Source organism: Thermobia domestica, chromosome 8 (assembly GCF_964235325.1).
Source record: "Thermobia domestica chromosome 8, izTheDome1.hap1.1, whole genome shotgun sequence".
NCBI lineage: Eukaryota > Metazoa > Arthropoda > Insecta > Zygentoma > Lepismatidae > Thermobia > Thermobia domestica.
This window is the reverse complement of record NC_137461.1, coordinates 145,798,708-145,818,492: the sequence shown is the minus strand read 5'-3', so window position 1 is coordinate 145,818,492 and position 19,785 is coordinate 145,798,708. Positions and strand designations below refer to the sequence as shown.

Sequence of the window (19,785 nt, the reverse complement as noted above, 5' to 3'; positions counted from 1 at the left end):
CACAAAAGGTTTTTGAGAGGTAGGGAGAGTTGTGATGACCAGGTCTCTCCTGTTACTCTGTGACTGAAATAAACACCGAAAACGTTCGTCGTGTTGTGACCATAGATTGAGTGTTAAGGAAATTGCTGATGCTATAAATTTGGACATGGAGTCAGACTCATCTTAACGGAAGAATTCCAAATTTTAAAAAATAAGAAGACGATTTCCAAAGTGTTATTACATCAAAAACAGTGCCGAAAGGAATTGTGTATGGACATCTTGGAAAGGATTGAAGACGACCCAAATTTGTAGGATTTGGTTTTAACTATCGACGAAACTTGGATTTTTACCAACATCCAGAAACAAGGCGATAATTGATGCAGTAGAAATTGCTTGGTTTGCCCGGGCCCCAAAACGGGTCGATTGTCAAAGTCCAAATTTAAGACAATGTTACTAGTGTTCTTTGGCAATCGTGGGATAATAATAATTTATTGGGTCCTAACGGTCAACATTTTATCTTAAGATGTTGGAGAAACTTCGTGAAAACCTTCCGAAAAAGGCCCCATTGTGGAAAATTGGATAGATCTTGCATTAAAACATGCACCTATCTACAAGGCACTATCAATGTAACAACTTTTTGCTACAAAAACATTACAGTGTTAGAACACCCGCCGTACTCGCCTAGTTTGGTACCTTGTGCCTTTTGTTTCAGAAAATCAAATCTCAACTAAATGGAACACATTTATATCCGTTAATGAGGTTAGAAAACGGAAAGCGTACTAAAGTTCCATACAGATAACATCACAGGATGATACGAACAATGGGAGCGGCGAATAAAAAAAGTGTGTTGAGCAGAGGGGGCCACCACCATGAACCAATAATATAAGTATTCTGAGTTATTACTTCAATCCGGTTTTTGTCATATCTCATATTTGTTTACGCATTATCGGGATTTGTGGCACTAATACCGTTACGTAGCAGGTTATGAGGTCGCTCGACGAACAAACTATCAATGAAGGAAGAAGGAAGGAAATAGCTTTGGACCTGTATGTAAGTACCATCCTGGCGTTTGCTAGTGTCAATGAGGAAAACCCAGCAAAAACCTCAGACAAGATGGCTAGCCCAAAAATGCTGTTATACCGTAAGTCATACAAAACATGCTATTTTTGATATTTTCCGTTAGCTTCAACCATTTTTTCAGTCATGTATGATCAGTGTTTTTCCTTCTATCTTCTCATATGAAGTATGTAGTGAAATAATACATTATACCCACAACGAGTTATAATGTCATTGCTATATGGTACTCATCGGACAACGCTCCAGAGAATACAAATTAATCCTAAAATGGAAAAATTTTCGTGCATCAACTTGACAAGAAAGAAAAAGAAACATGTTTCAGTTCTCCACAGCTTAACAACCAGCTTGAAATGTTACGCTTAAGTTGTGTTGTATCTGTCAAGGTGTTTGTAATACCAGCAAAATTACTGGTCCCGACCTAATAAAGTTCTAGAAGTCAGGGGGAAATTATTTTTGTTGGTGACTGTAAATGATTTATAAATACATACATTAAACATATTTTAAAAAATACTGCATTCTCCTTGAGTGAGTCAATTCTGTGTGTTGGTAAATTTAAATTTGATGTGCAAGTTTACTGTCATAGGTATAGTCGGAAGTTAAGCATGTAAATTGTATCTTGTAGTAGTGACTAGCTCTTGTGCCTTTCACATACATGGTCCCGGGTTGGAGAACGCAACAAATCTAATTTCACAATTATTCAGTCTCATTAATAATCTGTCACCTTCCGGGTAGACAGCGGAATGTTATAACTGTGGAACGTTAATATGAAAAGAAATATTTGTGCAAGTATTAGCAGCATTACTATAGACAGAGTATGTAAAAAAACGCAATGATCATTTAACTAAACTTAACTTTATTTATAACGTACCTACAGTTGCTTCCACTCTGTCAACTTCAAATTATTTCCCTTCGAAAGATAAATTAAGGATGGATACATTGTTTAATGTCTTCATGATAATGCGGAAAACAAAAAAGCAGGATAGTTTTCATTTAGTTTTTTTCTAAATGTTTCAATGGCAAAATGTCGTTCCGCGAGATTTTGGGCGAGGATGTTTTGTCCTAGGCAAGATTTTGGCCCGCGAGTTTCTGGTAAGGCGAGATTTCTTCCCTTGAGATATTCGTCCGCGAAGTTTTGGTCTGCGAGATTTTGCCTCAATGTTTTGGACAGCGAGGTTTCAGCCACGCGAGATTATGGCCCGCGGGATTGTGGCTGCGAGGTTTCGTCTGCGAGAGTTTGTACCCAAACCAGTTGGTATACTAGTAATATGGTACATAGTCGAGACGATTGACAATTCTTGTAAGTTAATTAGGTTCAACTCATCCCTTGTTATTGATCAATTTCGACCCTGACCAAAAAGGTAGTTATTACGAATCAGACATCGCACATCACATTTAATAAAAACGTTGGCGAATGCTTCCTTTTTAAAATTTTTAGTTTTCACTTTTTATTCACTATTACGTGAATTCACTTGTTATCCTTAACAAATGCAAAATAAGTCTGCGGAGTGATTGATAAGATTCAAGGATATATTGCTTATGTTTTGTTAAAGTTAAAAAAAAGTGCTACAAAAGCTATTTTCGAATAGATTTGGTTTTACGATATTATGATAGTAAACTCGCAAGTTCGTGTTAACTTCAGTCTTTTTTTTTTTTTTTTTTTGCCTTCTCCTCTCTGGTTGATTTCAACTACAAACAATTATCCTCATTGAAAGCTCTGAAAGAAAATATCCCCAAGTATTACGGAAATTGGATAATTTTTAGAAAGATTATCATAAAAAACACACACAGATATTCAAATTCACATCGTGCTGAACCTGGCTTTTATTCGCTTGTATTATGCTATATCTACTTTAAGATTAAATTTAAACTTTCATTTCGAAGAAAATAGATCCATCGTGTATGCTTTTTCTGCAGAAAATTACAAAACTTGGGGTTTATCACATTTAGCAATTATAGTATATCTAAGTCAGAAAACAACTTTATCTGTTTCTAAACAGCAATGGTTTCCTTCATGTATGTCAGTAATAATGTATTATATCACGTGTATGTAATGACAGATAAAGCTCCATATTAAATGTTCTGTAATATATGTATGTGAATATTTTTTTGCTGTATGGTATGATTTGTATATTACGCGTTATAAGCATTAATTCGAGTTAAGTATTTTTTCTTTCTTTACTTTTAGCAAAGTGCAAGTGCCACAGGCGACGATTCTAAAATGTTAGGACGCCAACGATCACGGGAAGATTCTAAAGATTACAAAAAGAGATTGAGAAAAGAATTAGTAAATCGAGATGGACACAGGTAAGATAACTTGTAACCAAATAACAGAACTCCTTTTTCACAGAACTACTAAATGTATTTACACGTGAAGTAAATCTTCAGAGCACATGTACAATACTTTTTCAACCAGAGATTCAAAGAATTAAGTCCAACAGTCTGTAACTAAGGCTTACAAGATACTGACAAAAACCCTGATAAAGTATGAGTATATACGCTCATATGGAACATTATACAACAGATCCTGATCATAGCTTATGCTGAAGGTAATTTTCGCATCCAAACATGTTATCGTTTCTTTGTTTAAAATAAGTAAGGCACACAATTCTTCAACAATGCACTTAACGTCACATTGATTTTCTAGAAACTCAAATTAAGTACGTGTAAGTCATTACGATTTTCTTGTATTCGTATGTAACTATGTTCATAGCTGAAATAGTCGCTCTACTTAAATTATGCTACGTATGGTAATAAGAAAATGATGGTGAAATCATACGATTGTGAGTCACAACTTTTCAAAATTTTACAACAAACTTTTTTAAAATTACGCTGGATCCAGTTTTTGAACACACTCACACACACATACACATAGCAAGTAGGTAATTTTGATTTTCTCATTGTATTTGAAAGAACGACAAAAGTGCCTACACATGGATAATTTCTGATTGCGATCTTTATACTACTTTGAGGATGTTGAATCAAATGGAATTATATTCATTCTTATCCACTCGTAGTATCATGAGAAAAATGGCCTCAAGTTTGGGATCTTTGAGTACCGCTTAAGCCTACAGTAAAGATACCCATGCTTTGATACATTTCTAATTGCACTTTTTTATGCCAATTTGAGGACCCTGAATTCAATGGAAATATTTTTAAACATGTACGTTCATGAGGTGTCTAGAAAAGTGATGTTAAATTTGAGATATAAATGAATATCACAACTTTGAGGGACTTTTTCTCATGACTTCATGGGTGGATGTTTGAAAATAATTCGTTGGATTCAGCATCCTTAAATTAGTATAGAAAGAGGAATAAGAAATTTTAAAAACGTGGGTAGATTTTACTAATGACATGATCGTTAATTCTTTGCAATAATGATTAAGTTATAGATCTATTGTCATATATCTTTATTGAAGAAATAAAAATTATTTTCACTATTAAATGTAAGTAAAAATGAAAGAAATGCCATATTATTGTTCATATTGTATATTTTCAGAGATTTATCTGGCCATACGAGCTTTGTGACTCTTCGATTCCTCGATCCGAAGAAAGAAAAGGATTATAATCACAACAAAGAAACATTTTCTAATGTGTCCATTCTTGGATGTCCGTTGGTTCTTCTTATGACGTCAATCGCACAATTCATAGTTTTGCCAAGGTAAGACATTCTCTTATGTTACTTGTATTATCATTCCTTGATGTTAAATATTGCATATAATACTCTGGAATATACAATGTAAATACTATGTGGTTCTGAGGACGAAACATTGAGTTACAGTGATAGATCTACTATCATGGACTAGTGAGTTGATTTGGTGAGGGTGTATTTGATTTCAGTCTCTCTTTGAGCAGCGAGGCTATATGAGATGTATACCTACAGATTAGCGTGGGATCCGATCCACAGGAGCTACGAATTGAACCTGGGCCTCCCACGCCAAATGCGTGTACGCTATTCACATTGCCACGAAGGAGCTCGCCAATAAGTCGAAACCAAACTGTTCAACTAGGGGTTCCTTCTCAAGAATTGTTTTGTTTACGTGTATATGATTAAGAACATCATTTCAAGAATAATTTTCGAATTTTTGATATGTTAATGAAAGGTATGCTTTCTGAAGCCATGTGAACACCTAGGTATTAAGTCATCGAATTCTGTTTTAAAAAATCATTTTAAACTTTTAACAGTTAAGTAGGGGATCATTTTCAGGAATTTGTGCACATTGTACCTTAAGAGCCTGCCTTACTAAAAAAAAACGCAAAATTTACCATTTTTCTTTTGCTTGTTTATTCATAAGTGAAAGGAGATAATGATATGCAACTTACCACAATCATAGATAATGTTGTTCTACAACAGCAAATATGAACCTGAAGAATTTTCAGTGTTGCCATCCATAGAAATTACAGTGTTGCTAGAATAACAATTTCCCTAAAATCTAAGTTAAGGCAGCGACTAGAGAAACGATTTCAACTGCACTTGGTTACGTATTGTGTTGTTTTGGTTTGCTGTGAACTACATTTTAAATAACATTATTATTTAGTTTTATTAACTGTATGTTAAAACTATTTTGTTTAGTACAAACTATATACAACTATTATTTAAAAAGTAGTTCACAGGAAACCAAAACAGCATGATACGTAATCAAATGCAGTTGAGTTCGTTCCTCTAGTCGCTGCCTAAACTTAGATTTTAGGGAAATTGTTATTCTGGCAACACTGTAATTTCTATGGATGGCAACACTGAAAATTCTTGAGGTTCATATTTTATGTTGTGGTACAAAATTATCTATGATTGTGGTAAGTTGCATTTTATTATGTCCTTTCACTTATGAAAAACAAGCAAAAGAAAAATTGTAAATTTTGTGTTATTTTTAGTAAGGCAGACTCTTAAATCAGAATCACCTTTATAAGAGTAGTTGCTGTATTATATCTTTAGCAGAAAAGTAAAGGCCACTTTTCATATTTTTTATACAAAGCCCAACAGTTATAGAAACAGGATTCCCGATGGCAGAGCATTAAAATGTGAAAGCATTTCGATGGTTTGGATTTCACCTTAAACTCCTGGTCCACGTCACGAGTAACTTCGGTACTGAAAAGCGACGATAATCGCAAGAAACGATAAACATTTATCTACGTTTATTCTGAGTTTTGTATTAGGACATTTCTGTAAGAACTTTTATATTGCCTCCTATTTGAATGTTTGATATTAATTCACTGTTTAGAAAATATTAATTTCAACAGAAAACTTTATTGCCTAATGACATCCTCTACTTTCATACCGAACTACCTTAATATACACGAATGCTTTGATGTCATCCCTTACTCAAAGCACTCTACTTTGGAGTAAAACATATCTGAATTTGTTGTTCTCGTTACGGTGCAGCAATATTTTGTTCTCAATTAAAAGTATGATGTTAAAAATATAAACCAGTAGGAACGAAACTGCTTATTCTGAAACTGTCCTTCAGGCTACACTTTTTTCTCACAAAAGACTCAACTTTTGTATCGCAACTTCTGTTGCGATAGTATCTTGCGTGGGAACGAACTATGTGTATTCGAATGTTAACCAGTTATATAATCATTAGTTTATGATTCTGAATCTTCTTCTGTATTTGCAGGTGTCTCTTGCCTTTTATTAATGATACACCAACTGTGCTTAGTTGCTTTTCATGTCGTTATTATTTCCAATGTTCTCTCGTTATCTATTCATCATGATAGCTACAACTATAGAAACTTTTAAATGTATTGCGCATCGAGTTGTACGTTTCTCGGATCTTGTTGGCATTCACTCACGGAGCTATGTTTACACCTATGGAAAGTTCTTGCTTTAACTGACGAGTTGAACCTTTTGCAGAGCTTCCTCGTATCTAAAACACTGTCTTGTCTTACGTAATAAAGATTAATGTTCGATTTAGTTGGAATGTATATAGATCACATTGCAGGAAATTACTTTCGCTTCTGGGCTTATGTAGAAATTTCTAGCTTCCTGTCAGTTTCGTGCATATTTAAAAGAAGTGTAGTAAAACGTAGATAGTAGGAAAAGGTCTGCAGGTAAAATACTTGACAAACAAATCATTAAACATTATTTTTAAGATGAATACAACTTTTATTGGTAGTATAGAGTAGAGTTGCTATACCGAGCTAAACACAAGCTTTGTCTATTTGCATTAATTAAGTTACGCCGAGTTAAGACAAATTTCCACACAGTTTACAATTTTAGCGATTAAGGTGAACTATGTCATTAAAAGCTTGTATTTGCTCATATAGAGTAATTTTTCTTAAAATAAGTGCAGTCAACACATGACACTTCAACATGGTGTGCTTCTTAAAAGGCTATTTTATGTAAATCATATCATTGATCGCTTAGAAGCACATACTTGAGCTGAAATAAAAGTCAACTTGTATCATCTTAGCTTCATAATGTTGAACTCACGATTGACTTATTAATTTTTTCTTCAGGTTTGTCCTTCACTTTATTTTGGTTTATATCTCTTCATTTATTGCATAATATATTCACAAGACAACATCCAATTGGTCTTCTCATATAGCACAGAGTAGTATACCAAGGTTGAAATAAACTATGCACATGGGTACATGGGATATAATCATTCCAAGGTTTAAAGTTTGACGTTTCATATAAAAGAAATACTATGTACAGACATTACTGAATCTTGTTGTCTGTTCTGTTATATGAACTTAGAATAACATAAAATTTTAAAGCTCACTTGAAAACTCCAAGTTTTATGATTTTTCTTATAGGGAAAACGGGATACGGACAAAATCTCGCTGCCGAAACCTTGCCGCCCAAAATCTCGCGGGCCAAAACCTCGCCGTTCAAAAACCTCGCGGACCAAAATCTCGCCTGGCCAAAACTTTGCGGAATGAAACCTTTCCTTAAAATTTACCCAATGAGTTTCTTAATATTAAATTCTATATTACTACTACTACTACTAATAATAATAATAATAATAATAATGACAAAAAGAAGAAGAAGAAGAAGAAGATACAAAATATCGTGATTGTGGGCTTTCTCGGGATATTTCCTGTTTCCTCCCACTTTCTTCCTTCCATCATTTCCTTTATTCTGATCATCTACATCTCCTTTAACCTTCAAGACAAATCGAAGGACGAAAAACTCAGATATTATTTTATACTTTCATCAATATTATTAGATTTTGTTAGGATTTCCTAAGGTCACCTTCAAAGTGAATAAAAACCATCCTAGGCTCAAACCTCATATATGTTGAATCTTTGATCAAGACCAGTCGAGTGGTTCAAGAGTTATTAAGTCTCAAACGCATCCACTTTCATTTTTATGTATTTCTATGTCTCCCCCTTTCCCTCCCCCTTCCCGTCAAAGTGAAATGATAAAAAACTACCTCAGGCTCTAACCTGATCTGTGTGCAAATTAGATCGAGATTGGTCTCGTGGTTCAAGAGTTATTAAATTTTATTTATTTTTAAATATCTCCCCCTCCCCTTCGATGTGCCGTCAAAATGAAATTATAAAATACATTTCAGGCCCGAACTTCATCTATGTTGAAAATTTCATCGAGATCGGTCGGGTGGCTCAAGAAGTATTATGTCACAAACATAGTCATTTTCATTTTTATATAGGATAGATTTTCAAAGCAAGCGTTAGAATTTTCCTTCTCAATATTTTAATGCAGTTATGTGTTATTACAAAATATATATACATATAGCAATATATACAGCATTCTACATCGAAGAAATCGTCGTGTCGACGTTTTATACTAACGACATTTCTTCCCAGGCAGAAATTACGTCCCGCGTAGTTTAGACCAGGCGAGATTCTGTGTCCCGAGATCAGGACCACGAGGTTTTGGCCAGGCGAGATTTTGGGTATGACGAGATTTTGGCCAGGCGAGGTTTCGATCCGGCGAGGTTTTGCGCCGCGAAGGTTTTGGGCGGCGAGGTTTTGGCCAGGCTAGGTTGTCGCCGCGAGGTTCTGGCCGCGAGGTTTTGTACCCAAACCAGGGAAAACATGAGCTGGAGTGGGCATTCTCAATATTTTACCAAAAGAGGTTATTCTTCCTTTATCGAAAAATTCGAGCTAGAAAACATTTGGTGACAATCTCTCGTTCCTTAGGCCAGTAGTAGGCTGAAACTTTTGTTGTAGAATTTCTCGTAGAAGCAATGATTATATGATTATATTACACTTAAACAGCTAATGTTATAATATTTTTTTACGTAGTGGCATATTCCAGTGTCACTGGCGTCTCCGGCATGTAAAATTTGGAGGCCATCAAAGAAAGTTATTTAAATGGTACTACCTAGAATAAACTATTATCTTCGACTCCATTTCTTATCTTTCTGCTTACCCTCACGGATAACCTGAGGTATATCAAGAACTCTATTATAATCGTTTCACAGACTAAATATTATATTTCAAATAAACATAATAATAATTATTATTATTTATATGTTGTACTATCGTTAGTAAATAAATTAAATTAGAATAAAAAATTGAATATTTTTTACTTCAAAATATTGACGGGACGCGCCCCTCTCGCCACCCCACCAGAGACACCCGTGCCAGCGTTTCTCAAACATTTTCGAACTGGGTTTACTTTTATTAGTCAGAATGTTCTACACATCACCCTATGTTCTGTATTTAATGTTCTTTTCATCTTTGAAACACAATTTTATTTTATTTTATTTTATTTATTTGTTTATTTATTTATTGTACTACCACTATCCTAACTAATTCTGTGTCCTATGGAACCCGGCGTGTCAATGCCGCGTTCGAAAAAGTTATCCATTGATTTCTGTTCTTAGTCAAGTGAATCCAGTTTCTACTTTGTATTCCTATTTCTGCGAGATCCATCTTAATATTGTCCTCTGATCTGCGCCTAAGTCTTCCTAATGGTCGTTCTCCGATTGAATTTCCAGTTAAAACTTTGAAAGCGTTCCTACTTTCTTCCATTCTGCCTACACGACCTGTCCGCCTGAGCCTCCTAGACTTGATGACCCTAACAGTATTTGGAAAACGGTATGAACTATGAAGTTCTTCGTTATGACGTTTCCGTCATTCCCCATTTCCGTTCCTACTGGGTTCGAATATTCGTTTCAGGATCTTATTCTCAAATACCATCAGAATACGTTCTTCCCTCAGAGTAAGCGACAATGTTTCGAAACCATACAGGACAACATGAATGATTATTGTTTTATATATTTTAAGCTTCAAATTTCTCGACAGAACTCGCGACAACAACAGATTTTGAACTGAATAATAACACGAATTCCCTGTTTTGGGCGACATTTAATTTCTTTGTGAATGTGATTTTGGTCTGTTAATATTGATCATAGATATTTGAAAGTATTTTTTACTAAAAGTTCCTTAATTTTATATTGATGAAAATACAGTTAGTTTTTTTCTTAATAATTGTGAACTATTAAGAATATTGTCTAATAATACATCTCTATAAACAATTAAAGTGTGTATAATTAAATACCTTGTTAAATTACGTAATTCTCAACTATACTTTAAATATTACTCTAAACCGAGACTAATATTTAATCTAAGATGACAACAAAGATATCGAGGACAATGTGTTATCCACGGCCTGAGGGGGCCGCGGTGGCTCAGTGGTAGAGCGTTCACCTCTGGTGCTTGGGGTCCCGGGTTCGATCCCAGCCCCCGCCAAGTGAACTTTGTGGTGGACAAACACCGTGTGCGTGGGTTTTCTCGGGATTCTCCCGTTTCCTCCCACTTTCTTCATTCCACCATTTCATTCATTACTCATCATCACCGTCTCCTTTAGCCTAACCGGCATAACTGTAGGACGTAAAACTCAAAGATTTCATTTTTTTTCCACGGCCTGAAGTTTCGGAAACGTGGCATATTTTATATTTCGTAGAGATATGTTATGATTCTCTTCCACAAGAGTATACGTTGCATATGTTAATTGAGTTGCAGGGCTCTATTGTAGCCTACTTCTAATTTAAAGCAAAAAGTAAGTTTCATTTCACAATTGTAAAACTACCGTAGACTCCCAAACAATGCGAATTCAATATATAGGAGCAGATCTATAACTGCTAGTTGTAGTAGAGGGATGTGTAAGATGAAACCCGTTAAGATGTAAAATTCTACCAATTCTGGTCTTAGTAGAAAGATACAGAACATTGAATCTTTTCTTCAGATTCGGAATCGATTCCAAGAATCCTCTTGCCGTTCTCTGTTAGCGTTTCTGTTCTATGACAATCAACACTGAAGCCGCAAACGATTGATTTTCACTATTTGCAGTGTGAGTAGAGGGTAAACGGAAAAGTTGGAACATATTCTCGGAACGTTGAATTAATTTAAAATACACTTCTCTATATCTTTTATCGCTTTTCTCCCATGTAAATCAATATTGAAACCGGTAGTACTAGTGAATTTTAACCACTTCCCCTTTTAGTAGAGTAATACAGTACGTTTTATTTATTCATTTATTTTGAGACGCTGGATTACTCCAAGAAACCGATTGTCGATATCTATTATCATTTTTGTTCTATGGCAATCAACACTGAAATCAGAAATGGTTGTTTTGTACCATTTCTGGTTTCAATAGACAGTTAACGGAGAAGACGAAATTTATTCTTGGGAAGCTGAATCGATTACAAGAAATATGCTTTTCGATAACTCTTTCTGTTTTCACACTGATGCCTGTCGGCAGACGGACGGACAGACAGGCATAGGCATTCTACAGGGTGTCCAATATACAATGCAATCCGGAGTTTGGGATAGTAGAACTTTTGAACCGGAAACAGTACACAAATAATGGTTATACCAAAATGAAGTCTTGTTCATGCATATATTTTTAAACTAGGAAGCACTGATTGAAGTACACTAGGAACCACACAGTGTTGTCAGATGTAACCGAAGCTGTAAATCAATTTTTTACAAGTCACGTAAATTGACTCATAACTCATACGTATAGGTATTTTGTCGTTAATTTTCAGTTTGTATAGTTGGAGTATGTCGGAAACTATGGAATGGAAAAACGACTTTTTCGTTTCCACCGATAACTAATCGAATGAGGCCTCTGTAAGGGGTTACTAGGGAAAACATGGTTTTTATAAATTAACGTTCTGATTTGGCAACAGTGTTGATGTTTCAGTGCATCAAAACGTGTGTTAAGGATTTGTCTACATTACGCAATTCCTGTAAACAATGAAAAATAAACTTTGAAATTATCATGATAGAACTTTTATTTACATGTATCCGGCAACATTGCTGTTCATCACGAACTGAATTGTCAGTTCTACGGCAAATTCTGGAAGTGCCCCCGTTTTGATTCAACGAATAGCAATGTTATCGGGTGCATGTAAGTAAAAGTTTTATCATGATAATTTCAAAGTTTCTTTTTCATTGTTTTCAAGAATTGCGTAATGTAGACAGATCCTTAACACACCTTTTGATGCACTGAAACATCAGCACTGTTGCCAATTCAGAATGTTAATTTATAAAAACCATGTTTTCCCTAGTAACCCCTTACAGAGGCCTCATCCGATTAGTTATCGCTGGAAATGCAAACATCTTTTTCCACTCCATAGTTTCCGAGCTACTCCAGCTATACAAATTGAAAATTAACGACAGAATACCTATACGTATGAGTTATGAGTCAATTTACGTGACTTGTAAATAAAACTTGATTTACACCTTCGGTTACATCTGGCAACACTGTGTGGTTTCTAGTGTACTTCAATCCTTGCTTTCCAGTTTAAAATTATATGCATGAACAAGGCTTCATTTTGGTATAACCTCTATTTGTGTACCGCTTCCGGTTCAAAAGTTTTACTATCTGAAACTCCAAGTTGCATTGTATACTGGACACCCTGTATAATACTTTCGACAAATGCATAGCATAATTTAGAGCTCTACTAAATAGGCTAACTTTTAAAATGTTAGAAATTGGTTCAGGTTTAGTTTAGCTGATTTACAATATACAGATGAAACGCATTATATAGAATGTTTCAAAATTATTAATACGAAATAAAATTATACATATAATTACTGTAACTGTCCTAGTTTTAGTGGTAAAAAATTGTAGCACTCTAACTCACAAATGCTTAATGTGAGACCCTTTATTACAGCAATTAGGTCATTTAATTCCTCCTAGACACGTTTCAGTATATGTTCATCAAGAGTTTGCACTGCAGCAGTAATGCGCTCTTGCAGTTGACGGGTATACATAGGAGATAGAAATAGTTCGTGCACAGTGACTTTGAGATGTCCTCTATAGAAAAATGCACGGAGTAAAGTTTGGTGACTTTGGTGGCCAACGTAAAAGCTGTTAATAATTGTGAACAGCTTGCTCAATACAGCAGTGTGACACTCTCTTATTAGGATATTTCCCAGCAGGCGATGACTGTGGCAAGGAGCTCCATCAAGTTGATATATAAAGTTTACACTGTCACGTTCAAGCTATTGTATAAGCCACGTAGTAAGTATGCATAGAAATATTTCTCCAGTCAGTTTCTTTGGAAGAAAACACTAACGTTACACTATGAAATATGAAATGGCGGAAAACACATTTGATTTTGGTGATTTTAACAATTTTAACAATTTTAACGATTTTAACGATTTTATGAGATTTCTCAGTCCCAAAGTTACGAACATTTTGTTTGTTCACTCCTCCCGTCACATGCAACATGGTTTCAACATTGAAACACAGTGTATTCGAAAAATCATCTTGAATTTTAATTGATCTTACACCATACTTAGACAGTGATATTACACGCAAAGATTAATATGTTTGATTAAGGCAATGATGCACTGCCGAAATTCTAACGCTAGATATTAATACAATTTTTTTTTATATTTATTCTTTCAGTGTTAAAATGCGTAAAGTTATGCATTTTAAGTAAAATGCTGAGTATCAAGTAAGTATGCTGTGAAAAAAATTCGTTACAAAACACAACTGCATACAACAGAACTATGTTGGCTTTTGGTTAATATTTCAACTACGTGATATACGTAATATACAAGACTTTCTGCTTGTTGCAGAAAATGAGTAGATTATTATATATATATTTCAAATTGAAACACATGTTCCATCTTTGGAACTTAATGAAATTGCATTAGAATCGTGAAAAGTAAATTTGACTCTTAGAGAGAAGTCAGATCTTTAGAAAGCTTCTTTCGAAAAGCTTACAGCAAATTCTGGTAAAGTCATTGCCTTTGAATGGGCCCGTTTCAAAGTATTGTTCATGATATTTAACCCTTATGGAACAAAGGGAATGTTTAATGAACCCTCAGCCAAATTATACTATGAACTGTGCGATTACAACACAACCAAAAAATTTTAAGGTTGCCAGAAGGAAAGTAGATAATTGTATTTTAATTGTATTTGTTTCTAAACAGCTTCTACTTTACTTTATAGAAGTTCTCTTTTGCCCAAGTTTTTTCTGTTCTCCGGTTTAGTTAAAACTTCATTATTTTGGTCCTTAAAATGAAAAAAGACACAGAGTATAGTTCTTTTACATGTAATGTTGATGACCTTGAAAATAATCCATGTTCCATTATTGGAACACCAGGCACGAAAGGGTGCGTTTTGATATGAGGAACATTCTTTTCATTATTGGAACACCAGGATAAAGTATTGGTTTTGTTCTTAAAACATTACAAAGTATAAATATCTGATGATCTTATATTTACTTTCTATGTGAGATACAAATATTAGAAAAATCATATTCACTTGAGATACAAATGTAGCTGGCAAAACTATTATTTTCATCAAAATTTCATATACTAACGAAGGAATGTACGGCAGCTTTAAAATGTTTTGTGCAATATAAAATATAACCAAGTATATCCTTGCTTACTACAGTTCACCGCTCCAGTTTCACTCCAAGGTACATCCTGAAACAGGCTTGATGAAGACGTACCTTGGTCCTCGTGTTTGTTTTACTGCTAGCCTTCGTTTTACTGCTAGCCGAAGTAACCATTGTTCTTCAGAATCAAATCTATTTGACTTAGGTGTTCTTCCAAGAAGTTCCTTCGATGTTTTCGGTTTTCTATCAACTATAGGTAGATTTCCACATTTCCTAAAGTATGTAACTATTATTTCCCTTCGAAAATGCAAATGGTTATAGTTTTCGTCTTCTTTCTTTTCAACTCTTCTGTACAATTGCCAAACATTGTGAAGAACGGTGTCTATGCAGAAAGCAAATATTGTCCACCACCACCACTTCTTAGACCTCACTGATATTCTGTACAGATCAAGGTTCTATTTCATTCGGTCTACTCCTCCCATATATTTGTTGTATTGGACACTAATATTTAACTGTACTATCAGCACTTTCTCTCTTTGACAACAGTCTTCATCTGCGCTGTCTTCAGCTCTATCAGCGCCATTTTCAGGAGGAGTAATGTCGATATCATCTTCCTCCAAGGAAACCAAGATCTAGTTTACAGTTAACTCTCTGTCAATAAAAAGATACAGTTTATTCAAGTAACTGTCGAACTATTTCGAAAAGTATTACGAGAAACTTTCAAAATCTGAATAATCACTATTGTGCTCCATATATCAGTTATTCGGCAATGGAGTCGATAACTGGACCACTATATGTGTAATGTACTTTCTTATGTGGAAAACCAAAAGTGTTACTAAACACCATTCATCACATCGAACTATTTCTAAAGGAAACTAATGTAACTTAATCTAAAGTTGGAATGTATTTGTAGGTCAGTTATCTACACCATCCTCATTTATTCGGATGGAGGTGTCTGTTGTAAAATATTTCGCATGAACATATTATTTTAAACAAATGCTACTTTCTATGTGATTGATATGCAAAGAAATACTGTGAAAACGTTTGAGTGGAATCATAAATAAAACTGTTACTCTCTCAAGAGTGTAGTATATTCAGTGGACAGATAAAAATGAGTGATACATGTTGGGTAAATTCTGTATAAATTTAATTGTGGACTTATGGTGTATATAAAAAGTCCTAAATATCAATGTAAACCTGCTCAAAATGCCAGATGTTTCAATACAGAATGCAGCTAATGCGTACTAACAGTTGAGCCTGGTGTTCCATTTTTGGAACATCTCAACTTATGACATCATATCCTACGTTTGATTTGCATCAACTTTCAACCAAATATTTTATGAAATTCAGCAACCTCTTATTACTTATATATTAAAACCAAGAGAAGTTCTGAATGAGAACACAAAAATTGTATCCACCTTTTCCTTTCCATGGCGAAGCAGAAACAAATACCTAAATATATGCAACAAGCATTTCTCCTCTTAGCACACAACTTGCCGTCTAGCTAAGTCTGTTACTTCAGTGACATCTATTTCAAACTTTAAAATCAAAACAATAAGGATTTCCGTTGTAGAAACATATTTACTTGAGCAAAAGTGAACACAGTTTTTTTGTTCCATTATTGGAACACTGGGAAAAATCAGGTTAAGTGGTTCAACTAGCTCCTCGTTGGTAACGTATGTTTCAACGTCTTCTTGTAGCAAGTGCTACGTAAATTCATCATCATTAGATCTTGCGTGTATACTGTACTTTAGGATTTTTTTCTCATTTATTACATTTTCCTTCCGCCTTTGGTTAAAGTAGAGTGATTAGTAAGTAAAGATGATAGAAAGCATTCCATGTATAAAAATGTTCCCAAAAATAATTGAAAATAATAAAAGAATAAGTAGAAAACAAGATTAACTTCAACTGAAACTATTCTGGCAATCGTGCTTCCGAGGGATTTTTGTAGTCATCATCGTAGATATTCTGCCATTATTGGCAGGTCACTTGCCGCAACTGAGAAGCCTCCATGCTTCACGGTCTTTCGCATACCTCTTCGTCTTCACGTATAAATTTTTTGTTTTGATATCGTCCATTGATTCTGGTCTCTTTCACCCCTTCCCTTCCTTTGCTGCCACTATACCCTCTACCACGTCCCTCATGATACAATTCCTTCTTAGCCAATGTCCCAACCAGTTTCTCATCCTCTTCTTAATAATATCTAAAATTGTTCTTTTCTTCCCCATCATTTCTAACAGCCTGTAATTAATTTTACGCTCAACCCAGGTTATTCTGTCCATTATTCTCCAAGCACACATTTCGAAAGCTTCCAGTTGTTTTTCATCATTTTTGCGTAATGTCCATGTCTCTGACCCATACAGTAGAATACTCCACAAGAAGCATTTTATGAGTCTTTTTTTCTCAACTCTTTATTCAAGGTCCCACAAAATAGTATTTTCTTCCTCCTAAAGGCTTCTTTCGCCATTCCTGTCCTTGCTTTTATTTCACGTTCACATTTCATATCATTACTAATAATATTATCCAGGTAACAAAAACTAATTTTCACCTGTCCTATTTTCGCCCCTCCTACTTCTATATTTGACACTGATCCCTTCGTTCCTATCACCATGTATTTTGTCTTTCTAACATTTATTTTCATCCCATATTCTTCACAGATCTTCCTCATGGTTTCTAATATCATATTGATTTTCTCTTCAGATTCTGCAACAAGCACCATACCATCTGCAAAACGTATACACCTAATCATTCTACCACCCACTGAAATGCCGTCTTCATTTTGTAGGCTCTTTTCCACCACCTTCTCTAGATAGATATTAAATAAAGTAGGCGAGAGACAGCATCCCTGCCGAATCTCCTTCCAATTCCACTCTGCTCTGTCATTTCCTCCCCTATTCTAATACTAACTTGTTGGTACATATATAAGTTTCTTATGTTTTCATATATAAGTGATTACTTCACACAAAGTTGAGCGACTCAGAGTTCGAATTTAATAATTTTAGTTACTTTTCAAGTATTTATTATACTTACTCATTCCAGTTTTGGCTGAGTCGGCTCATGCAATTTTTGTAGTCTAACGTCAATAATACATATACTTAAAATAGAAAAACAAATATAATTGGCAGTAATTATGACAAGCACAAAATATACTTGAAAAATAGGTTTTACTAGCTTCGCTTGGGCTGGTAATGTCTCATAATGCCTACATACTTTTAATAGATCTGGATGTATTATTTAATTGGAAGATGTAACTTAGGATGAAGCAGTAGTAGCTGTGCCCTTGAAAATGTAGTTTTGTTCACCTTTAGTAGTTTTAATAAGTTCAGTAAATTTTCCTTCCTTCAACTCTTCAGCGTACAACAGGTCGATATCAAAGCGAATTATAAGCTCTGCTTCAACCATATTCGTCTAGAAACGATTCCGGACAAAAAGATCAAAAATCGAAGTATCCGGTAAAATACCGGACGGTTGGCAGCCCTAATCGCAGATTATGCTTAACAGTTGAGATCATTGTTTTTACAGTGTGTAATAGCTTATAGAAACTTGGAATATACTTCTAATGTTGTAGTCTTTTTTCATTACTTGTATTTTAAATATAGTAAAAAAAAATGTGTGAAAGAAAAATGTACGTACCGTAAACTACCGAATTTTTTTATTTACGGTACCTTATTTTACCGGTATTTGTGCTTTTATTACCATAGCTTAGACAACTAATAATTAACGTAAGTTAGTAATAGGTGTCGTAAGACTTTTCGGTGTATCTGATGATATTTTATATGAATAAAGTAATTTGTAATTTTGATTATTCTGAATTTATTAAGAATATGAAAATTCTCAAGAACCTCTTCAAATAAGGTGTCGTCTTATATTGTGGTAAGAACTTTAATACTGCTAGTAGTAGTAGTACTAGTACGCACAGGATTTTTTTTAAATGCTAACTAGCGCTCTCTACACAGCGCATCATTCACATGTGAGCATGAATCTCCTTGCCATTCCTCACATCTCCATGTGTCCCTTTACAGACACAAGTGAAATACATCTTGATAAAAATCGACAAGGGGTACCACAAAGGAGATTTTTTCGATTATTTTTTCAATATCTCGCACCGTTTGCAAGATTGAGTCTACTTCCGGTTGTAGTTTCTAATTTCATGTATGATCAGTGTTTTCTTTCTTCTTGCATGCAGTATGTAATAAGCAAATACATTACATGCACAATTAATTATAATGTCAGTGATATATGGTGTTCATTAAGCAAAACACTCTAAACAATAAAGATTCATCTCATCTTGGAGAAATAGTTATCCTTCATTTTTCATCATTTCCCCATGAAACAAACGCCTGTGAGAAATGCAACCCCTGTATCCAACTATGCTGTGTTGGAATGTATAACTTGTAGGATATTGTGCTTTGCTTTTTTAAAAATTTCAACACTTCCAGTGTACCCCTAAAAATGTAATAAAGCAATAACAGCTACGGTTTTTAAATATTGAATTAGAACTGGATAATTTACAAATTTGGAATCGACCAGCGAAAACGGCTCGTTTCTAGCACTTGTGTTTTTCTAGATCTCATTGTCGAAAGAATTGGAGACAAACATATAAACCTAGCAGATTATATATTTTCGTCATTCAAGGCGGAACATTTTAGCAAAAAGAATGCAATTACCCTGCGGTAAATTACCTACCATACATAATTTTAAAAAAAATACTATAAAACTATACGCAAAATAAGCTATTTTAACTATCTAATTAAATTCAGTCTATTGGTGTGTTACACAAAGCAAAATTTCTACCTAAAATCTGCTTAAACAATAGCAGTTGTTAAACACTTTTCGTGGTTAAACACGATGAGAGAAAACCTAATGAATTTACTAGCTCAGCACACTCATTAACGTAGCATTCGCTCTTTTGATCCTCTCTTTCCAAACACAAATTGATGGATTCGCGTCTCTATTA

At 34.5% G+C, this 19,785-nt stretch overlaps 1 protein-coding gene across 2 annotated transcripts in view; it reads left to right on the top strand.

The window, feature by feature from the left end:
* Ac3 (Adenylate cyclase 3) overlaps nt 1-19,785 on the top strand; it is a 976,504-nt gene that overhangs the window by 800,228 nt on the left and 156,491 nt on the right. For both annotated transcript variants that reach the window (XM_081769109.1, XM_081769108.1), the window contains exons 9-10: nt 3,242-3,360; nt 4,553-4,714. In XM_081769109.1, the coding sequence (XP_081625235.1) occupies nt 3,242-3,360; nt 4,553-4,714 (281 nt within the window). The remainder of the gene's footprint in view (nt 1-3,241; nt 3,361-4,552; nt 4,715-19,785) is intronic.